General features: G+C 44.8%; 2 protein-coding genes across 2 annotated transcripts in view; one reads left to right on the forward strand and one right to left on the reverse strand.

Annotated features, from left to right (window-relative positions):
• The first annotated feature begins 881 nt into the window (after positions 1-881).
• slc22a16 (solute carrier family 22 member 16) lies at positions 882-9,469 on the forward strand. The gene is made up of 8 exons (XM_062468306.1): positions 882-1,034; positions 1,837-2,313; positions 2,850-2,967; positions 4,036-4,621; positions 5,849-5,976; positions 7,390-7,499; positions 7,665-7,764; positions 7,931-9,469. The coding sequence occupies exons 1-8, from the start codon at positions 991-993 to the stop codon at positions 8,123-8,125; spliced, it is 1,758 nt and encodes a 585-aa protein (XP_062324290.1). The 5' UTR covers positions 882-990; the 3' UTR covers positions 8,126-9,469.
• Positions 9,470-10,217: 748 nt separating this feature from the next.
• The window catches only part of usta (uronyl 2-sulfotransferase a), a 46,324-nt gene continuing 35,697 nt past the window's right edge, over positions 10,218-20,844 (reverse strand). The window contains exons 4-8 of the mRNA XM_062468061.1: positions 18,590-18,669; positions 18,274-18,427; positions 13,114-13,211; positions 12,784-12,941; positions 10,218-12,520 (exon numbers count right to left, since the gene is read on the reverse strand). Of these exons, the coding sequence (XP_062324045.1) occupies positions 12,228-12,520; positions 12,784-12,941; positions 13,114-13,211; positions 18,274-18,427; positions 18,590-18,669 (783 nt within the window). The 3' untranslated portion in view covers positions 10,218-12,227. The remainder of the gene's footprint in view (positions 12,521-12,783; positions 12,942-13,113; positions 13,212-18,273; positions 18,428-18,589; positions 18,670-20,844) is intronic.

Here is a 20,844-nt window from a genome sequence, read left to right on the forward strand (position 1 = left end):
GGCAAATTAAACCATGTTTTTGGAAGTGACTCTTTTACAAACTCAACCCTCTTCTCTTCTTGTCTTTTCTTTTATCTACTCTTCTCTTCTTCTCTCCTTACATTTTTTTTCCTTTCCTCTAGTCTTGGTGTAATTTCATTTTCTTGTGGTTTATGAAACTAAACACTATGCAAAATGAATGGGAAAGAGTATGTCAACAGGTATAGAATGAGTGTGGAATATCGAGAGGTCAGCTGACTCCCCAGAGAATACAAGAGAAGGAAGGAATGAGGAAAAGACAGAAAGGTAGAGAGAAAAAGAGGGAAGGGGGAGGAAACCCCCCAAAATAAGCAAGTGGCGCTAACAGGAATAGAAAAAGAACTGGCTTGTGATTGGCTTGTGCTAAAGGGTGTGTGCATGCTCTCATCATACCGTGTGTTTGTTTATTTATGTATGTGCACAAAACTAGATGTTGCTTTTTTTCAAACCATTTGAGAATAGCTAGGTGGGACATTCTAAGGGGATTACAAGTTTGATAAGAAAAAAGAAAACAATCAGACAATAAATTAATAGAAGTAGGTATAAATGTATAAATCTAAGTATTTATACAATGTTTGGGACACATCGTTCCATCCTGGAACATCACATGGTCCAATTATTAGTGAGCAAAATATGAAGGTTCATCAGGTAGGCTGTGCTGCCTATTTGGCTGACCCAATCACTGACAGTGGGGCGCACAACGACACAATTTGCATATAATGTTGATGAAATACGCTCATCATTCTCATTAACTTCCGCCCTAAGCCGCTGATGTAGTCTTGAGTTAAAGTTAACTTTTTACAACTCACGAAAAGGGCGGAGATATGTACTTTAGCGCCACCTCTTAAACAGAGATCATTGCGAGGCAACTACAATTTAGATCCTTTTTAGAATCCGCCATCCGACGACCCGAGGAGCGTATTGGTGTCGCTTAAATTAGACTGTCAGATTTTCAGGTCACCTAACAGAACAATGTCAGTTGAGCGAATATTCGATGAACTTGGACACTTCAAAAGGTACTTCTATAAATCATTTAAACCGTAATTTGTGAAGTGTATGGTGAATTAAATGTTCTGTTATTAGTAGCCTGAACATTTCCTGCTGTCTCGATCTCAAGAGTAGGCTATTCCTCTTGCGGACGTTAGTTTGTTAACTTGGCTAAGAGTTTAGATCTTCCTATAGCAATTTAAAGAGTATAACGTTGTTGCTCTGGTTTCTTTGGAATAGTAAAAAACAAAAAAAATCTGATATTTGGGAGAGATTTCGCACACTGTATTTTTACTAGGTTTAAGATTCAGTCCAAACGCACCGACAACGGTGTTGGATTTTCCATTCTGTAGCCTACTCCAAATAAGGAATCTTTAAACTAGGCAAGATCAATTGGCGCGCTGGGAGGCATCAATCGCCGGAACAACAAATATATGATGATGCTCACCTCTTAAATAGGTGCAGGTCACGTGGTCACAATGCCCTATTACAGCACATGCATACAAAATAAATTTATCGTAAACAATAAAACATTAATAGCATGTGAGATTAACAATGACAGATGACAACATAATTTAACAAACGGCAACACGTTTAGACTGCATCTGATTGCATGTTGATGATAATCCATCAGCAATGTTGCATTGTATTATAGTTTTTATGGCATTTTGTAGGAATCACAACAGCAAAAGATTCTATAGAAACCTTACATAAATCTTTCCACTCATTCATAGGCAGGTCATTGCTTTGATTAAACAGATTGCACAATGATTATTGGTCCAGTGGTGAAATGTCTTTCCATTTTTGAACCCCTCTCCTCTCCCCTCCAAGGTTCCAGGCATGTTTGTACTTTGCTGCAGTGTTCCAGGCCATAGCCTGTGGAATCCACTACCTTGCATCTGTTTTTCTTGTGGAGACGCCAAGCTTCGTCTGTGCACCGCCAGGGAACCTGAGCGACGTGCTGTACGATAACCATACGGGACACACGCTGGAGGAGGTGTTACCTTTCTTCACACCGGGGAAGGGGCCAGTGGTTGTGCAAACGTCCAGTGGTGACCAATGGGAGCTAAGCCCTTGCAGCTGCGCTTTACGGATCAACCCTACGGACTTCACGTATCAATTTGACGGCAACAAGACGGTGTCAGCGTGCGGCGGGCTCTACGTGTACGACCACAGCGAGGTGTACCAGAGCATTGTGACGGACTGGGACCTGGTGTGTGAGAGGGAATGGCTGGCCAAGCTGTGTCAGCCTACCTTCATGCTGGGAGTGTTGATTGGGGCCCTGGTGTTTGGGGACATCGCTGATAGGTAAGCTGCTCTGGAGGTATGTTTTTCAGGGCCCACCAGTCTGTCCAACAGTCAAGTGGGAATTAGATCCTGAAAGCCAGGTGAAGACTCAGGGAGATACAAGGAGGTCAGATCAGGTCTCCGGGATTCAGTTCGGGCCCCCAGGGCTACTCCCTGGCAGCCAACATCACTACCAGCACTAATACCAAACTGAGATAGGGGGGAAAAGTGTGGGAGTTGTGAAAGAGAAAGAGAGAGAGCCAAGAAGAAATAAAGCAAAGGGAGGAGGTGTGGGAGAAAAAAAAGAAAGAAATAGAGAAACATGGTTGTCCAAAGACTAGAGGGCAACCTGCATTTCCTAAAACTCAATCTTATGAAATACTCTTTCAGCACCCTCTCTCTCTCTCTCTCTCTCTCTCTCTCTCTCTCTCTCTCTCTCTCTCTCTCTCTCTCTCTCTCTCTCTCTCTCTCTCTCTCTCTCTGCTTTGTCATTACTTTTTTCTGTCTGTCTGTCTGTCTTGACTCTCGCTCTCCATCCTTCCCTCTCTCCTCTCCAGGGTGGGCAGGAAGAGGATTCTACAGTTCACCAGTCTGGGGCAGTTCATCTTCGGTGTGTGTGTGGCGTTCACAGGAAACTACTACTTCTTCATAGTTGTCCGCTTCTTCCTCGCCATGGTGAGCAGGGGGAGGGTGGAGATGGCCAGCGTAGACAAGCCTCACTAAAAAACAGTAATGGGGCTGGTCAAAGGGGGGTGGGAGCCTAATGATTCTTAGGATTGGTTGGCTGGATCCAGTCTCCTCTAAGTGAGGGAGTTGGATGTCTTTAACTGCTGCTGACATATAATACCTACACTAGAATACTGTCATGTGTCTGTAAGGAGGGCCACGGTCTTAGTCAAGATCAAAGAAAAATCACTAGGTCACAAGGATCTCATTAACATACAGTTGACACTTTTCTCTCTCTCTTTCTTTCTCCCCTTCTTCACTTTCTCTCAGAATCAGAATTGTGTTTAAGCGCCAAGTAAGTGGTCACAAACAAGGAATTTACTTTGGTGGGCAGGTGCATACATTTACATTTATTCATTTAGCAGATGCTTTTATCCAAAGCAACTTACATACAGTGAACATTTAAACATAATGAACAAAAATAAAATGTAGAAAATGTACAACAAAATTAAATAAACTACTGGCAGAGCTATACAATTTAATATAAAAATACAATATAATATAAAACATAAATATAATATAAAATAAAAAATAATATAGAATAAAAATAATACTGAATATGTTAAAGTGACAGAGTGTATGGGGTAAAGTGACAGTGTCAGTTTGGAGCCTTGTTAAAAAGGCTAGCAGCGAAAATAAATTGTTGAGAAACTGAGAAAACTGTTCTTGTGACGTGAGGAGAAACTGTTCTTGTGTTCTCTTTCCCCCTCCTCTTTCTCCCCCCCTCTTCTTCTCATCCTTCTTCCTTCTGTCTCTCCCTCCTTTCCCCTCTTTTCCTTTTTTCTCCCTTTCTTTTCCTGTCAGTTTTCCTCATCCAGACCTACAGCTGTTGGCATTCATCAATAATCACAACACTGCTCACAACACTTTAATCACACAGTTTGTTGCTGGACTTTGCCTTTGACTAACTTACCATGTCTGATTTTATACCCCATTCCCCTCACACCCCACACCCCCTTATACTCCATCCCCCTTGCACACACCCCTCATACCCCACCCCCTCACACACCTCTGCAGGTGTCCAGTGGTTACCTGGTGGTGGTGTTTGTCTACGTGACTGAGTTCACCGGTAACAAGGTGCGCACGTGGACCTCCATGCACGTGCACGCTTCTTTTGCCGTGGGCATCATGGTGGTGGCCCTGGTGGGCTACCTGGTCCGGGTGTGGTGGGTCTACCAAATCATCCTCTCCGTCTGCACCTCCCCCTTCCTGCTCTTCTGCTGGATGTTCCCAGAGACGCCCTTCTACCTGATGGCCAAGGGCCGCATCCAGGACACCCAGGCCCTGCTGGACATCATGGCCCGCTTCAACGGTCTGGAGTCTGGGCTGAAGGCCACAGACATCCTGGCCACGGAGCATCAGGGCTCTGGGGAAAAGGAGGCTATGCTTGAGTCTGGGCCTGGGCCTGAGGCTGGGCTAAAGTGTGAGCTGGGGTTGCCTGAGAGGAAGCTGAGCATCCTGGATCTGTTTGGCACTTGGAGGATGGCTGGCAGAACGCTGACGGTGTGGGCCATCTGGTTCATTGGCAGCCTGGGCTACTATGTGTTCTCCCTGGGCTCTGTCAACCTTGGGGGGAACCAGTATATCAACCTCTTCCTGGCTGGTGAGTACAGATAGGGGCTGACTCAGGTACAGCTAGGGGCAATGTGTTCAGCATGAACCTGGTAGTGATAATGATATGTGTTTTTTTACATTGCACTGTGTGTTCGCTGAATTGTCGCATTGACAGACTTGCCTACATGAACAGAGTAGCATACATGGGCAGACTAGTCTACATTGGCAGACTAGCCTACATTTAAGTACTAACTTAAATGAACAGTGTAATTGTTGAGCACATTATGACTTTGGAATACAGTTAGCCCTCACAGCTTCTTAGTTTTGAATGCAGGTAGTGTGCAAGTGTGTGTGTGTGTGTGTGTGTGTCTGTGTGTGAGTGAGAGAGACTCTACATCACATTTACACAAGTTCTGTGCATTTATGAATGTGGCCTAGTCCACAGACCCAAACGGACCCTTTCCTCAGTGTCTAAAATTAAATGTTGCAGACTGTTGCGTAATCCTATCAGATAAACCCTTCCAACGGCAGGCTACAGGAGCTGTTTCCTAGACAAGCCCCAAAGCCCTTTACCATTACTGCCCTTTACAATCACTTTAGAAATCAGGTCTGAAACTCTGAAATGCCAGCAGCTAGCAGTAGTTCAGCAGGCATCTTAACAGATGCTATTTCAATCAGGAGAGACCTGGGATGAGTGAAAGATGTTTATTACAGACTAATAAATGTACTATGGTGTTTGGAGCTTGAACCCCAGGGGGAATTATATAGATCAACGGGCGCTTGCCCAACGCCCGAAGAAGAATCCCCCACGGAGTCCAGACACTGGTGGCGGCAGCCGACGACCAATCGAGCCGAAGACTGAGACAGGAACCGGGCGGCGACGGGGTGGTGGAGGGTCGCGCACTTGATAGCCTGGACAAACTACACAGGGAGAGAATCATATTTAAAGGCACGGATCATGTGACACCATTAATTGATAGCGGGAGCGCTAATCGACCTGAACCCTAGTGACCGCCCGACCAGGGAACGGGGGGAAGGTAGGGCGTTCTTAGCGGGGGGAGTGAGAAGTGTACACTACGATAAAGCCTGAGTGCAGAGATCGGTCTTGCCTGACTGAACTTGCGCAAGCTTCATTTCAACACATTTCTTGTCAGTCAATTTACAGCAACAGCTGACTCCCTGACAGCTGCCACCAGACAGAACGTCTGTGTGTCACCCACTTTTGCCATCTCCTTACCTCTCCTTTCCTCGCCTCTTTATGATTGGCTGTCTGCAGGTGCTGTGGAGTTCCCCTCCTATCTGATTGGCTGTTATGCCATGGACCGGGTGGGCAGGAAGAGGACGTGTGCCCCAGCTCTGCTGCTCAGTGGGATTGCCTGCATGCTCATCATTGTGGTGCCAAATGTACGTAGAGTGTGTGTGTACGTATGTACGTAGAGTGTGTGTGTATGTATGTACATACACTTCTGTGTGTCCGTGTTTTCTTATAGGATACAATGTGACAAACAACAAATACCACAAAGACTAACAAAAGCACAATAATCCTTTAACATCCTTTAACAGACTATGATATCAGATGTTCTAACCTCATCCATTCATGCCCAGATCTGTATGTAACCCGTAACACACCGGAGCTACAGATATTGTAATGTTGTACCCCCAGTCAGAATTCCATAGTGTGTACAGCCGTGGCCAAAGGTATTGGGAGCAATATACATTTTGTGTTTGCAAAGCTTGCTGGGCCTTGGAATAAAATGACTGCTAACATAATTTCAGTAAGTCATATCATCAGCACAGGGGAAAGTGTGAACTAGTTCTAGCCAGGTGAAATCACTCTATCATTCTGATTGGATTTTAAGAGCAGATTGACTGCTGTAAAAGGGGGGACTATTTGCATATATTGAACAGTTTTGCCCCAAAAAAGCTTTAAAAATATGAAATGTGCCTTATTGTATTCCAGTATTCTGTAGAAACATGTGAAAACATTTTCCTCAAATATTGAACCAGCACACTTTGCAAAACACTTTTGTCATTGCCAAAACTTATGGCCATGACTGTATGTGTTCTGTGATATACACAGGTGCGTGTGTGTTTAGGTGCTGGTGGTTTTCTGTGTGTTGGATATGAGCCATAACTCCCAAATAAAAAGTGCCTTTGACCCCAGAGAACCCAGAGCAAACAACCAGTGAGCAAGCATCAGGACGTCATCAGTTGAAAATAAAGGCTTCCAGGGCAGGAGATACATAGAGAGAAAGAGAGCTAGAGAAGGGTTAATCAATTACAGCCGTCTTGAGCAAATATTAGCAAAAACCTACAACAAATAACATAAAAACTGTGGTCTAAAAAAGATCTCACAGGATATATTAGTATTACATGGTGTGTAGGAGTATAGTATATCTTAGAAAATGGATTGTTTCAGTTTAGGTTGACACCAATTTGGGCCCAGGTTGGCTTTAGGTTGGCTGTATGTTTTTGCTCCGTAGCCGGTACTAGGCTAGTGCTGGGTCTGGAGTCTATGTCTGTAGCCCTGGCAGCAGCTGGCTGAGTTTTGACCCTTCAGCTGTGTGTGTGATGGCTTGAGGAGATCCCAAGGAACAGAGCTCTTTCTACTGACATAAAACACAGGCACACATACACAGGCACACACACAGGCACACACACACACAGGCACACAAACCTATGCTGACATTGATACGCATTCACACAAGCACATGCATGCATGCACACACATTGGTTGTGTTTATAGTGTTATCTTTATCCCCCCTGTCCCCCACCATATCTTTCTCTCTCCATTGTTCTCTCCATTCTGCTCTCCAGGATATACAGGTTTTAGCCATCATCCTCAGTATGACAGGCAAGTTTGCCATTGCCATCGCCTTCGGACTAATTTACCTGTACACCTGTGAGCTCTACCCTACCGTCATCAGGTACTGCACACACACACACACACACACACACACACACACACACACACACACACACACACACACACACCCACACACACACACACACACACACACACACACACGTCTCTTAAAGACATATGATATACCTTGCACACTGTATGATGGTGGTCGTGTGTGTGTGCCCAGGTCCCTTGCGGTAGGCAGTGGCAGTATGATGTGTCGTGTGGGCAGTGTGGTGGCTCCGTTCTGCGTGTACCTGGCCGACATCTGGTTGTTCTTACCTCAGGTACCCTCCTCCACCTCAGGCACCATGTGCTTTACACTCCGTATAACTCACACTGTCTCTGGTTGAATATTGAACTACTGTAATAAAATGTAATAGCACATTCCTGTTCTTATCCCTTTTTCTCTCTCTTACCTTGACATCTCTCCTTTCGATCCTCTCTCCCCAGCTGATTGTGGGGGTCCTTGCGTTCATCATCGGTGTGATGACCTTCCTGCTACCAGAGACCCTGGGGGAGCCCCTGACCACCACCCTGAAGGAAGCTGAGGCCCTGGGACGCAAGCCGAGCAAGAGGAGCCCTGACCTGGGGATGGAGGATGGAGTAGAGATGATCCAGAGCTCCAACCACCAGATCAAGGCCTGAGCTGTCAGCCAACCAGGGACAGAGAGAGAGAGAGGGAGAGAGAGAGAAGGAGAAAGAAAGAGAAAGAAAGAGAGGACATTAACATAGATGGCGCCCAAAAAATTGAAAAGGGGAGTAAAGAAAGAAACCAAGGCGAAAGCAAGGGTGAGGTTTCTACAAATGGAAAAAAATAAAATGAATACAAAGTACGCTCAGGATCCAACCAAACAACTTCTCATTTGGATACTAAAGAAAACTTTCAGATGAAATATATTTTTTACATCGGCCAAGAGACCAATTATAGAGCAGGGACACCACCCTTCCCAGGAGCCCAGCTTGCTGTTGCCAGGGACGATGGAGCGCGAGCAGTTCTGCTGTTCGACAGATGCCACAGATGTGGTAGTCGTGTGCCTTAGCATCATAGCAACCAGGGAATTTACAAACAGCATGAAGATAATCAGTTGCATGTGTATTTGTGTGTGTGTGTGTGTGTGTGTGTGTGTGTGTGTAATGAACAAAGTGAGAGTGGTGTGAGTCTGTGAGTCTGTGTGTCTGTGGGGAGTCAGGTGGCTGAGCGGTGAGGGAATCGGGCTAGTAATCCGAAGGTTGCCAGTTCGATTCCCGGTCATGCCAACTGACGTTGTGTCCTTGGGCAAGGCACTTCACCCGTCGCTCTGGATAAGTGCGTCTGCTAAATGACTAAATGTAAATGTAAATGTGTCTCTGTGCTCGTACAGTGACACAAGTGAATTGACAGATGATTAGATGGCCGCTTCTCTACAGCTATCATGTGAAGAGATTACGGTGGCAATTTTGAAGAAGAAAGAAAACACGCATAAATGCGGAAACACAATAACCAGGTACTAGTTATAGAATCTCAGGGAATCTATTGTGCAGGATCTCACTGTGATGTAATCCTTAATATTCTCACTGTCCATCAGTGTTGTTTACCAATAATTTAAGTTGAGCTATTGTGTGTTTATTGTGTGTGATTGGGTCATCTGAAAATATCCAAGCTATATACTGGTGTCCATATTTAATACAGTACTGTATTAAACTTACATGTCTGTGTTGGGACTGCTGTATTATTTAGTTAAAAGAATTCTTGCTTCCAACATGTACAGCTTGCGTGTATAAGGACCATATTTGGACCAAATACAGTGATTATTAACCCATTGAAAAAACGTTTTTAAACAATTATATTACATCTGTTACTTATCTCATGGAAATACTGAGTCTTTGACTTAAGGCACACAGTCTGTTTAGTCTTACAGTCAGTGAAGTGGTTGTTATGTATTTTTGTACTGATGTAAGTTTAATTATTATAATTTATTTTGTTGAAAGAAATTAAAAGAAAATGCCTAATATGGCCTTGTTGGAATATATAAAACCGAAACTTCACACCTTCAGACTTTCACTGCAAAACTTTATACTTTATCTGTTGGTCAATTCTAACATCAGGATCGGATGTACGTGGCCTTAGACAGACTGAGGGAATTATCTCTGGTGTTTGTATGTGTGGGGATATGTAGTGTTTGTGTAGCAAACCAATTCACTCGCACAAACACATGTTGTGATTGAGTTACAGATAAAAAGAGAGAACGTTTGATCTACAGCCTGCTAACCTCGTACGCACGCACACACAGACTATAAAAAGATGATACAGATATGGTAAAAAAATAACGACAGACTCATACAATGGCCTACACATAACTATTTGCAGCATAAGTCTGTACAAGTTTACCTGAGGACCTGCTAGTGCGTAAGTAACTCATCTTTCAATCTGGGGTAGGAGATAATGCCCCCTGCTGGTCATTTCAGGAGATACTTCCCAGTAACACATTCCAGCCCTGGATATATATTTGTCCTCCAATATGTTTATCTCATTCAATCTTCTAATATTACTCTCCAGGTGGCGTAACAACTGTAAGGAAGGCTGTATCCTTAACTTAACTATCTGCCCGTTGGATAGATGTTAGTAAAGTAAATGCTTTTAAGCCAATAAACTTAATGTAAAGAAAATTTAACTAAAATAAATAATTGTGGAAAGAATATTACGTACAAAAATGTTGTTTTATTCTCTGAGATCTGAAAGAAAAGAAGAGACGGTAACTGCAATTGTTAGCAGATTTTTATTTTCAAAACGGACAAAACAATAGACTCTGTTGTAACCTAGTTTCACTAATCTGTAGCTGTTTCAGTTCATTTTGGACTCATTTCTGTAAGAACCAGAATAGGCTTCTTTGCTGTAAGATCCCAACATATTTAACGGTCGTAATAAAACATTTTCTTTCCTGAGAAGCTTATATGGAATTTCTGTGAATACATAATAATAAATTAAACTGTTGAAAAGAGAATGTTAAAAACACTGACAGGACAATGAAAAATAGACATGCCTATATTACACCATAAGGGTTGCATGTCAAATATACTGTACTAATGTTTGATAGGAGCTTAATGACATTTGTTCTTGCAGGGTACAGATACACGAGCTGACACTGTTGGCTAAGAAGAAGACAGGGGATCTGGAAACAGCAGGGATCCATGACAACCACCAGTCCCATTCCATCTCCTTAGTTATCATAGTTATGTGTAGGTAGATTTATTGATTGGTTCCAGAAAAAACAAGAGGATTTTTTTTATTTAGGAGTGGCTAGAAAACAAACAATCTTGTATTAAAGGAACTCGGGTGTGATAAAAGCACAGTATAATACACATATTATGCTTCTAACAAAAATTCTGTTCATTTGCAGATGTTTAACGCTTTGGATTAATCAGGCCTTCATGGTTTGACCAGTTTTTGGAGATAAATTACTGTAGCTGTGTTAATGGAACTATAACCAAATGTTCCATGTTTATGTCAATGGTCGGTCCAAAAATATCATCTTGGCGTCGCTTTACATTAAAGGTTACACTAACTACCATGTAACTAAGTAGCAATACTAATAGTTACAACATTGTAGTTACAGTACACTTCAATACGGTTGAACTTGATATGGGAACCTTGGGCTTCCAGGAGTAAGTGGATGTTAAAATTGTTTTGGTAACACAACCTTCAACTTCACCCTTACACCTTTTTGTTACTGTGCCTTCTTACACTTTTGTTGTAATCTATACCACTTGATACAACTTAATTATATCGCGATTACTATGTACTTACACAATTAATGTAATCTTACTGTAAAGTCTTGCCATCCTATTAATTAGAGATTAAGTTAACCTGATTGGACCCCTCTAATGTTTTGAATTTGCTAAATCTCAACTTTCAGTCTTATTACACTGTCAGTGACAAATACTAATGTCAGAATCCAATCACAGGCTCACAATTTGAATTCTCTGAATTCATAGATAAGTGCTCCTCTGCTTACAGTTTAACCCTCATAAGTTATCCACAAGTATACAGATATGAATCACATAACTATAGCTGGATTGATCCAAGTCACCCCCACATGTTCCACCCATGTGAGGAATGGACTCTTCCAATCTGGGTTCATGTGACAACAGAGACCCAAGAAGTGAGGTTTGGCACTTTGAGAAGTCCTGGATGACTGTTAAACAGCATTCAAGGTTTGGTTGTAGTCACATGTAAGGACACCTCCCTAGTACAGGATGTAAGGTGAAGAAGAATGAAAGGGATGACGAGGTTGGGGAAGACCTGGGACTACTTCCACTGCAGCGAGTCCCCCGTCTCAGGCACTCCCCCCCCCCCCCTCCCCCCTCCCCAACTCTGAAAATGCTTCCTAAATCGCCTCCATATATTTTATTCATATCTCACCTGGAGATTGATCCACCAACTAGGACAGCCTCTTGGATCAAACAAATAAAAAAACTAAGGGACAAAAACAATGGATCTTTGAAGAAAAAAATATTTCCCATTATTCTAGTCAATATTTAAATATGGCAGTTTGTCCAGCTGCCCACCCACTGCCATGGTCCTCAAAGGCATGCGGAGAGTCCAGGACAGATGCAACAAGGAGCCCGTAAAAACACGGGCATCAGGATCCACACACCCCCAACCTCACTTCCTCTTCCTGTTGGGAATGCTGACAGACAGGGCATATCCCCACCCCTTGCTGCCACCTCCAGCTAATCACGGCTCTTTCCACAGGCACCGCGGCAACACTCAGGGCTGCACCAACCAGCTGTTGGCGTCCTCCAGGTCGGCCTCCAGCTCCTCGTCCTCGTCCAGGGGCTCAGGGGTGTGGAACTCCAGCTCTCTCAGAAAGGATGCCTGGTGGGCGGGCGGGTGCGAGATGGACTTGAGGCCGATCTTCTTCTTCATGAGGTGGAACTGGTCACTTATGAAGTTGTAGAAGTCGTACTCGTAGCGCATGCGGTGGTAGAGCACCTGCAGCGCCTCCAGGGTGGGCGTGTGCTTACGGACTGTGCCTGTCATGTTCCCCATCTTCCTGTAGTCTGCAGGAAGGGGCAGAGACAAGAGGGAGACAGCGGGAAATGAGTGAAGTGTGGGTTAAACGAGAAAGCATGAGATGAGGAAACAGGCCCACTTATGACAGAACAGAAAAAACGCAAATGGTTGTGAACTAGCCCTTTATAGGCCATTAGAATTGAAAAAACAAAAACATTCTTTAAGTCTTCCTCTGTATGTATGTGTGTGTGTGTGTGTGTGTGTGTGTATGTGTGGGTGTATGTGTGGGTGTATGTGTGTGTGTGTGTACCTGGGCTCTTGTAGATGCCCAGCACACCAGAGAAGTAGTGAGGTAGGAGTCTCTCCAGCAGGAGCAGCACATCTTCCAACTCCTCCAGGATCCCCACCAACAGGAAGTTCTCTACAACGTTCTGCTTGGCCCTCTCCAAAGCCCACACCCCTGGCTCCCTGCCAGAGACAGAGAGACAGAGAGACCGAGAGATTGTGAGGGAAAAGGATGTGTAACTATCGATATCATAACATAATCAGCACAACATGAGAACATTTTTCATATTTGTCCTCTATTATTTCATCTGAAGACATGACTTCATCATGGACCAGACCATGCAGGTTGTAATACCTGCACTGTGGGTGTTGTCCACAGAAATACGGGATGATGTAGAAAAGTCTTGGGTTGGAGCATTCTGGGTAATTCTCCAGGATGCACACGTTAATGTCCTGAGACAGAAGGATCAAGATCAGCACGGAAGTCCAAGTCAAACAAACCATAACTTTATTTGTTGGTCTTACTTATTGACTATTGACACACACAGTACACCCACTTCTTAGCGTTATGGTTACTAATGTGAAAAATGTATGATTTCTGAATATTGGTTAACAAAGTAAATGTTTCCAGTACAAGTCAGCCCCACACCACTGCTCAAGGTTTGCAACCAACCTGGATGCAACATTAAATAATTTTCCCTAGGGGGAGCCTATCACCTTGAAGATGAATGTAGATAAAATTAAGAACTTCAGTTAATTTAAATGTGGATCATGAAATCATAAGCTCTCTGAATATTTTCTATCAAAGTATAATGCAGACATGTCATATAGGTCTACATGATGAAGGGCAGCAGAGAGAGAGATAGAGAGAGATAGAGAGATAGAGAGAGAGAGAGAGTAAAAAGAGTGGAGGGAAAGAGAGATAAAAAAAACACATGAAAGAGTGAAGTCAACCATTCTGTACATATGTACAGTGTGTGTGTGTATGTGAGAGAGAGTGCAAGTGTGTGTGTTTGTGTCAGTAACACAAACCCAAGAGTCAAAGCCATGTCAGGTGACGTAAGCTTTATAGATGGCAACCATGCCTGAGCAACATAACAAAAACACGTGAAAGAGCGACAGGACAAACACACACACGCGCGCGCGCACGCACGCACACACGCACGCACGCACACACACACACACACACACACACACACACACACACACACACACACACACACACACACACACACACACACACATAAACTTAACTGTAGCTGTGCAAGTGTGTCTGGGGAATAGGGTGTTGACAGATGAACAGTGAAAAAGTAGTATGAGGTCTGGTGAGAGGGTCGGTTCTCACAAGCCTAGCCTGGCCTCACTTTTACATGGAAAAGGATCATTGGTCAAGTTAACCACCCAAGCAAAGATACTCCATCACAGGGGATAAGCCATGCCAGACAGAACCAGAGGCCCAGGACCTCCTAGCCTTGGTGAGGCCCAGAGGGAGAGCCTGTTTCTGGGGTGAGAGGAGAGGGGCCAGGGGGTAAAAGCTTGGGTGACTTGGAGTGAAAGGACCCTACACTGAAAGGAGCATAATGTTCACAGAAGTTCACACACACACACACACAATGGGAGGTATTCACCATCCTTCGACAACTTGCAGATTTATTGAAAGTTTTAATATGAGTAGTATTTCCATTTCCACATGGATCCAGGCAGTAGGTGCCCTCCATCCCCTTTCTCAGGCTGCAGGCCAGCTCCAGCTAATTAATAACAGTCCTGCTTGTCACGCATATTAAAAAACTTAAGAGTAACGATTCATGTGTCACCTTGGCCTCTGACTTCACTCTCCGAAACACACATTAATCACACTTAGACTACTTACTGTACACATACATGCACACAGACACTCACAAACATGTATACACACACAGGCAGACACATAAGCCAATACAGTCGATGAAGGGGGCAGGAGACGGAGAAGGTGCCAGAGAGAAAAGACAGAACTAGAATGTTCAGGAAACACAGCCATGATGACATCAGCGTGGTTGCAGGATGTGTGAGGCTCTCTCCTGGTGAGTCACATGACCCTGGGACACCTATGAGCAGCCCTGTTAACATGTGGTCACTCTCTAGACCCAGCTCAGTCCCAGACCTGCAGGAAACATCTGCTCTACCCAAGCACACCTTACAGAACAGCTCTTTGTCGCCACGAAAACCACACACACACAAATAACAGCACTGAAACATCAGGATAAAAAAATGGAGAGAAAAAGAATAAGGAGAGTGAGAGAGAGATACTGGAGAACACTGTAACCAAATTTCTCAAAGAAGACAAGGAAAACCAAAGAAAAAGCAATTTACAGAAATCAGGTTTCCAATGCGGCTTTCTAATGCAGAGTTGTATTTGTCATTGCTCTCCACTAGGGGATGCAAGGTCCCTGCCCTAAAACAGACCAACGAGATGCAAGTGTCCAGAGATAGTCTCAATGAAGCCAACTGCATCACACCACTGTTCTTCATCCAAATTCCTGTTGCTTTTTCTTTTCAGGAAAAAATATTTCTCAGGAAACATTTGTTAGGATGTTCTGGAATGGTAGTTTGATGGAGTCTCCGGTGGGAGAGTATGTCTGAGAACAGAACAACTGGGACTACCCCTTAAATAGAACATTTGTAGAACACAAGTATATGTTGTGCATCAGACCACATGCATGATCCTAGTACAAATACTGCTCTCTCTGTCTCTGCCCCATCCCCTCTCTCTCACACTCTCTAACCCCACTGTTTGACTCATCCTCCCTCTCTCTCACATTCTTACACACACACAAACACAGCAACACACAGCATGAGGATAACAGGAGTCCCCCCCCCTAGTCAGACTTAAACACCCCAACACGTCCCACCCTCCACTCTCCACTAGCCAATATCTCATAAACAACAGATTCAATTCTGGAGGCGAAGCTGTTTCTCAAACCGGCCAGAATCAACTGAAGAAAAAAAAAAATTGAAGCAGATAGAGAGAGAAAATGAGATAGAGACAGGAAGTGACACGTGTGATTGTCATCTCCCCCCCCCCCTTACACACGCACGCATGCACACACACACATACACAAACACACTTGGACCCCTGCCAAGCATGCCCCAGCCTCTTGTGTGACACCAGATACAAGCCCTACCCACGGTCTAGGGGACCTCAGGGAGGGCAGTCACGCTAATTTATACAAAGAAACGCAGACACACACACACACACGCACACAAACATACACTTTCACTCTCGTGATGGACAATGCCCACTCCGTGCTTGAACAAAGGGAAACCCATTAGTATTGGAAAAGGCGCCTGCACACAGTCACTGGTCCAATTCAATTGAAGATTAATGTTCCATTCACTTCTGAGGTGCCTGGAACTCTGACTGAACTGCTGCTCATTTGAGTGTGTGTGCGTATGGGGAGGAGGAGTCCATTCAATTGTCTATCTGTGTGTGGGGGGGTGTGGGGGTGGGGCTGGGAGTGGGTTGGTAGTAGTAGTGGCAAGTGAAGTGCTCAATGTTTCCATCACTGTTCAATAAAAGGTAGTAAAAGTATCAGACCATCCTCTTCTTGGTTGTGAACTGGCGTGTCATGACATGAGGACGGCTTGCTGCCAGGGCATCATCCTTCAGGAGTGTATATATATACTGTATGTGGGAGTGTGTGTTTACACACCTGCTTAACTGGGAGCATTGCAGGTTAGTGTTGGCGTTGCTACAATATGTCAACACTTTACCTTCCCTCAATTGTCTCTCTCTCTGTCTCTGTGAGTGTGTCCTTGAGTTTGTGTTCAGAGGGAGTGGCCACTGCAGAAATGTTGCAGTAACGAGTGCATCAGGAGTTGTTCCTGGGTCAGGGGGCCGACAGTTGTTTCCCAGACACCTTCTCTACTCACTCCTCTACACACTCAGAGGCTGCTCCTCTCACACACCAGCTACTCCTGCTCTCCTCTCATCTCCTCTCATCTCACCTCCTCTCGTCTCCTCCTGTCCTTTCCTCTCCTTCCCTACTCCTATCCTCGCCTCTCCTCCTCCCCTCTCCTCTCCAAAGGGGGGGGGGGGGGTCTGAAACAGTGTGACATAGTAGACCATGTAAATATAGACAGGCACACACACACATACACACACACAGGTAAGGCAGCCAAAGTACCACATTATCCTAAGTAAGAGGGGCCTCTTGTGCTGCATAGTTTAATAACTCAACTCACGTGATCCTAACCTCCAGGGGCCCTCAGCAGAACTTAATTACACACAGTCAAACTCTAGACAGAACTACATCCACTGTTTGCAAATGTTTTATGGCTGTTGTTGAGTATCTTTGACAACGCAGGGGAGTCTGTGAGTGTGTACATGCATACCATGCAGTTATATAATAATTTGTGGCAGCACTCTTAAAGAATGGTATTGCTAGTGTGTGTGCACGTGTGTGTGTGTGTGTGTGTGTGTGTGTGTGTGAGACTCTATGCGTGACTGGGGAGCAGTAAGGGGAATTCCTCCTCAGTGTTGGCGCACTACGTCTGCTCCCAGATGATCTCAAGCACCTCACCACTAACCATACAGCACACATCACCTTCACAACCTCAGTCATTGTAAAGTAAGACACCCACTCTATTCAACTCACATGAATCAAATATAAATGACAGTTTCAGTGTACAAAGTGTGGCAACATTTGACATGCAAAGGGATGAATGATCAGCCATGACATTGTGAGTGTGCTGCAGGGGTAAACACAGCCCCAGGTCTACATGTTCCAGACAGGGAGTCTGTCATTTAAGAGTCGGGTCTGTAATTGAGTCTTTCGTAGACTAATCAGGCAAAAGCTCTGGGCTGGTAGCTCCCTGCCTCACTATAACCCTCATCATCCCTCCCTGCCACCATCTGCTCCTCTCCTCTCCTAACCGTCGTCATCCCGCCTCTGCCACCATCTGCACCATCACACCATCACAGCTCCAACACTTCCGGTTCGCTGTTACATGTAAAAAAAAAAAAAAACTCCAGTTCTGAGAAACATTGTTGACACGGAGTGAAAGACAAGTTGTGTTGAGTCACTTATTCAGTTTCATTATGAAAAGTAGTTCATCAACTACTGTGGAATCATCCCAAGGCTTTCTGGTATTACAGCAGACTCATGACTCATGGCTCCAGGACATCAAGACGGGACTAACTGAGGTTAAGGATTCAGCCCCAACTAACTAATAACCAAACAGACTGAAACAGAAGTGAGCACGTTTTCATCTCCCTCTGGTATTCTACACCTCGACGTCTACGTTCTGACTGACTGGGCCTTGGGGTATTGAGGCTCAGATGTGAAACATGACGATGAGACATAAACGGATGAATGGAGTGATGGATGGGCGGATGTACAGGATGGCTGGGTAGATGGATAAAGGATGTACAGGATGGCTGGGTAGATGGATAAAGGATGGTTTGGTGGACGGATCAATGAATGGAAGAATAGATGGATGGCATGATGGACAAAGGACCACTAAGGATGAGTCTCACCAGGTATCTCTCATCATCCTTCATCCCTGGCGTGCGGATCAGGTGGTTCTGCTCGCCCCGCCAGTCACCAAAGCGTCGGAAGAAATAATTGGAGAGGAAGCGGTTGATAGGGTCTCTGATGATGTTGATGTACACTGGCTGTTCTATTCGAAATCTGGGACACATGGACAGGCAGACATGTTCACCATTTATCCCTACAGAAGCAGTACTGGTATTTTCAAATATTCCACATTGCATGCTGTCCAAAACTGTATTTTGGAGTTACAAAGGCGAGTTTGATGGATTCTTGTCAGGCTAGTGATGTTTCTATTGTTACCTGGTGAAGTTGAGGAAGTGGACATGTCTGGTGTACAGGAAGGGTTGGGGAATGTTACTGATGTTCTTCATAAGATCCACCTGAAACACACAAACATTCACATTAGTCACAAACTGTTCTAGAAAGTACTACAAAAGGATTCTCTTCTGAAGACAACTTCTCTTACGGAATGCTTCAAGAATAACCTGTAGTCTACTTCTCTGTGAACTGTTACCCTGAACGCTGGAGGATGTTTGCACGGATGATGGCAGATCTATCGTGTAATCGTGTTTCACGTCTATGTGGCGTAATCGATTTCGAGTTCCCCCGCCCAGCTTGCCAGGGGCTGGCGTCCCAACGGTGGAATACGACCCATCACACTCCTAAATGATTGTATTAACGAGAGCTAAGCCACAACACATGTTTTTGCTCGGTGCCACAGCACTGTTCCTGGAGCCAGGACTGGAAACATGGACAGTACAAGACATCCACCCAAAACACTGTCCTCAGGTTTCAGAATGGGAGGAAAACACAAGGTAGAAGACGACAAGTGAACTGAGTTCTGCACACAAGCCGTGTCTAATCTGCGCTCCAGTGTGGGTTCTTGTTGCATTAAGGGCTGTGACATTGATATATTTTCCAGTTCCAAAATTGCATTTTGTTTTAGTTTCTAACTGACTGGGACCAAGTAAATAATCTTAGTGAACCTGACCTTGCGTCATTGCTGCTCATTCTTGGACAGTTCCAGTGATCTATGTATCCATGCATATGTACACAGACAAGCCAGTCTGTCTAAGGCCCTCGTTAGGCTCCAACTGGATAGCCTCCTCGTCACCAATATCCAGTATATTTCCACTCACTCTCTCCTGTCTTCCTTGGGGTCTCTTTCTCTCATTCTTTCTCTCTCTCCATCACTGTCTCTCATGAATGTTCTACTTCAAATGAATACCTTTTTTACCTTCCAACTCCCTTCCCCTTTCTTTTTCTCTCACTCTGTCTCTTTCCATTCTCCCTTCCCTCCTTTTCTACAGAGAAATCTCTACAAAGCTAATACTAGTCCAGACCAATTAGCTCAGTGTTGATCCCCCCCCACTTCCTCCACAAAAGTCCAGCCCCATAGGGCTCTTGGCTGACGTCTGGGCACTAAACAAGTTTGGGTTGATTTAAGGGAAACGACAAGGCTGCCCAACTGTTTGTGTGACCCGCCCCGTCCACAGAGTCTGGCCAATCCCCCTGTCATTTAGGAGGGGAGGAGGAGGGCGGGACGGGGGGAGAGAGTGAAAGTAGAGGATAGTCTGGGATTCCAGGCATACTTCCTCCCTCCACACCCCTACCCTCATCCCCTCTCTTCCTGAGCATACGGCCCCAAGGCTTCCTCACAGGGCCCATCTGACGGCTGGACTGGGGGTGGGAGGGGGAGGCAAGGGGAGGAGGAGAGGAGTGTAAATAGATTGAAAGCGACTGCCAGTTCTGCTCCACCCCCCACTTTGTAATCTCCTAAAATCTCCTTCCTCCCTTCACCTCATCCATTTAAAGATGAACAAACATGGACAGGCTCTCACCTTATCTCTCGCCTTCATCCCAAATCTACCTCCCTCTTTCTCCTCACCCATTCAACTATATCATGCATTAGTATGTTCTTTCAAAAAAAGAGTCTTGATTCAGAGTCAATGACTAGGCTTGTAGAAAAAGTTAAGGTAATCAATGAACTGCATTGTAGGTATAGTATGTTCAGTCTACTGGTCCAAAGCAGAAGCGAGCTCCTTGGTCTTTGCGTACATGTGGTCGGTGGTTACAGGAACAGACAGCTGCTCTGGCAGCATCACGTCTATTTGCTGGTTCTTTTCGAGAGAGTGACAATGCAAAATTCCACTTAACATAGAGCATTTATTAAAGACTTTGTGATGCCATTTCTGGATGAATCATAAACCTCTCTCTTTCGGTCAAAACATGTTGCCCCGGTACAGACACAGTCAGGACATTATGCTCTGAGGGTACACGGGGGAGAGACAGACAAAGAGAGAGACAGACAGAGAGAGAGAAAGAAAGAGAGAGAGAGAAAAAGAGAGAGAGAAAGAAAGAGAGAGAGAGAAAAAGAGAGAGAGAGAGAGAGCGGGAGAGGGAGGAGGGGGACTGTGCCCGCTTGGCTAACCAGGCAGAGAGCTTCAGATCAGGGCAAAGCCATTAGCAGACCACTAGCTGAGCCAGCAGCCCTACAGATCGGTCCAGACCCAGCTAGACAGAGGCTAATGAGACCAGTCTCTAAACTTAGGGCA

The sequence above is a fragment of the Osmerus eperlanus genome, chromosome 8, assembly GCF_963692335.1.
Source record: "Osmerus eperlanus chromosome 8, fOsmEpe2.1, whole genome shotgun sequence".
NCBI lineage: Eukaryota > Metazoa > Chordata > Actinopteri > Osmeriformes > Osmeridae > Osmerus > Osmerus eperlanus.

What these genes read in the sequence shown, in the direction of transcription:
- slc22a16 (XM_062468306.1), top strand. Translation starts at nt 991, where the DNA reads ATGTCAGTTGAGCGAATATTCGATGAACTTGGACACTTCAAAAG. An exon ending in GAACTTGGACACTTCAAAAG is followed by an intron (nt 1,035 to 1,836) that starts GTACTTCTATAA and finishes CTCCCCTCCAAG; the next exon opens with GTTCCAGGCATGTTTGTACT. An exon ending in TCATCATTGTGGTGCCAAAT is followed by an intron (nt 5,977 to 7,389) that starts GTACGTAGAGTG and finishes TCTGCTCTCCAG; the next exon opens with GATATACAGGTTTTAGCCAT.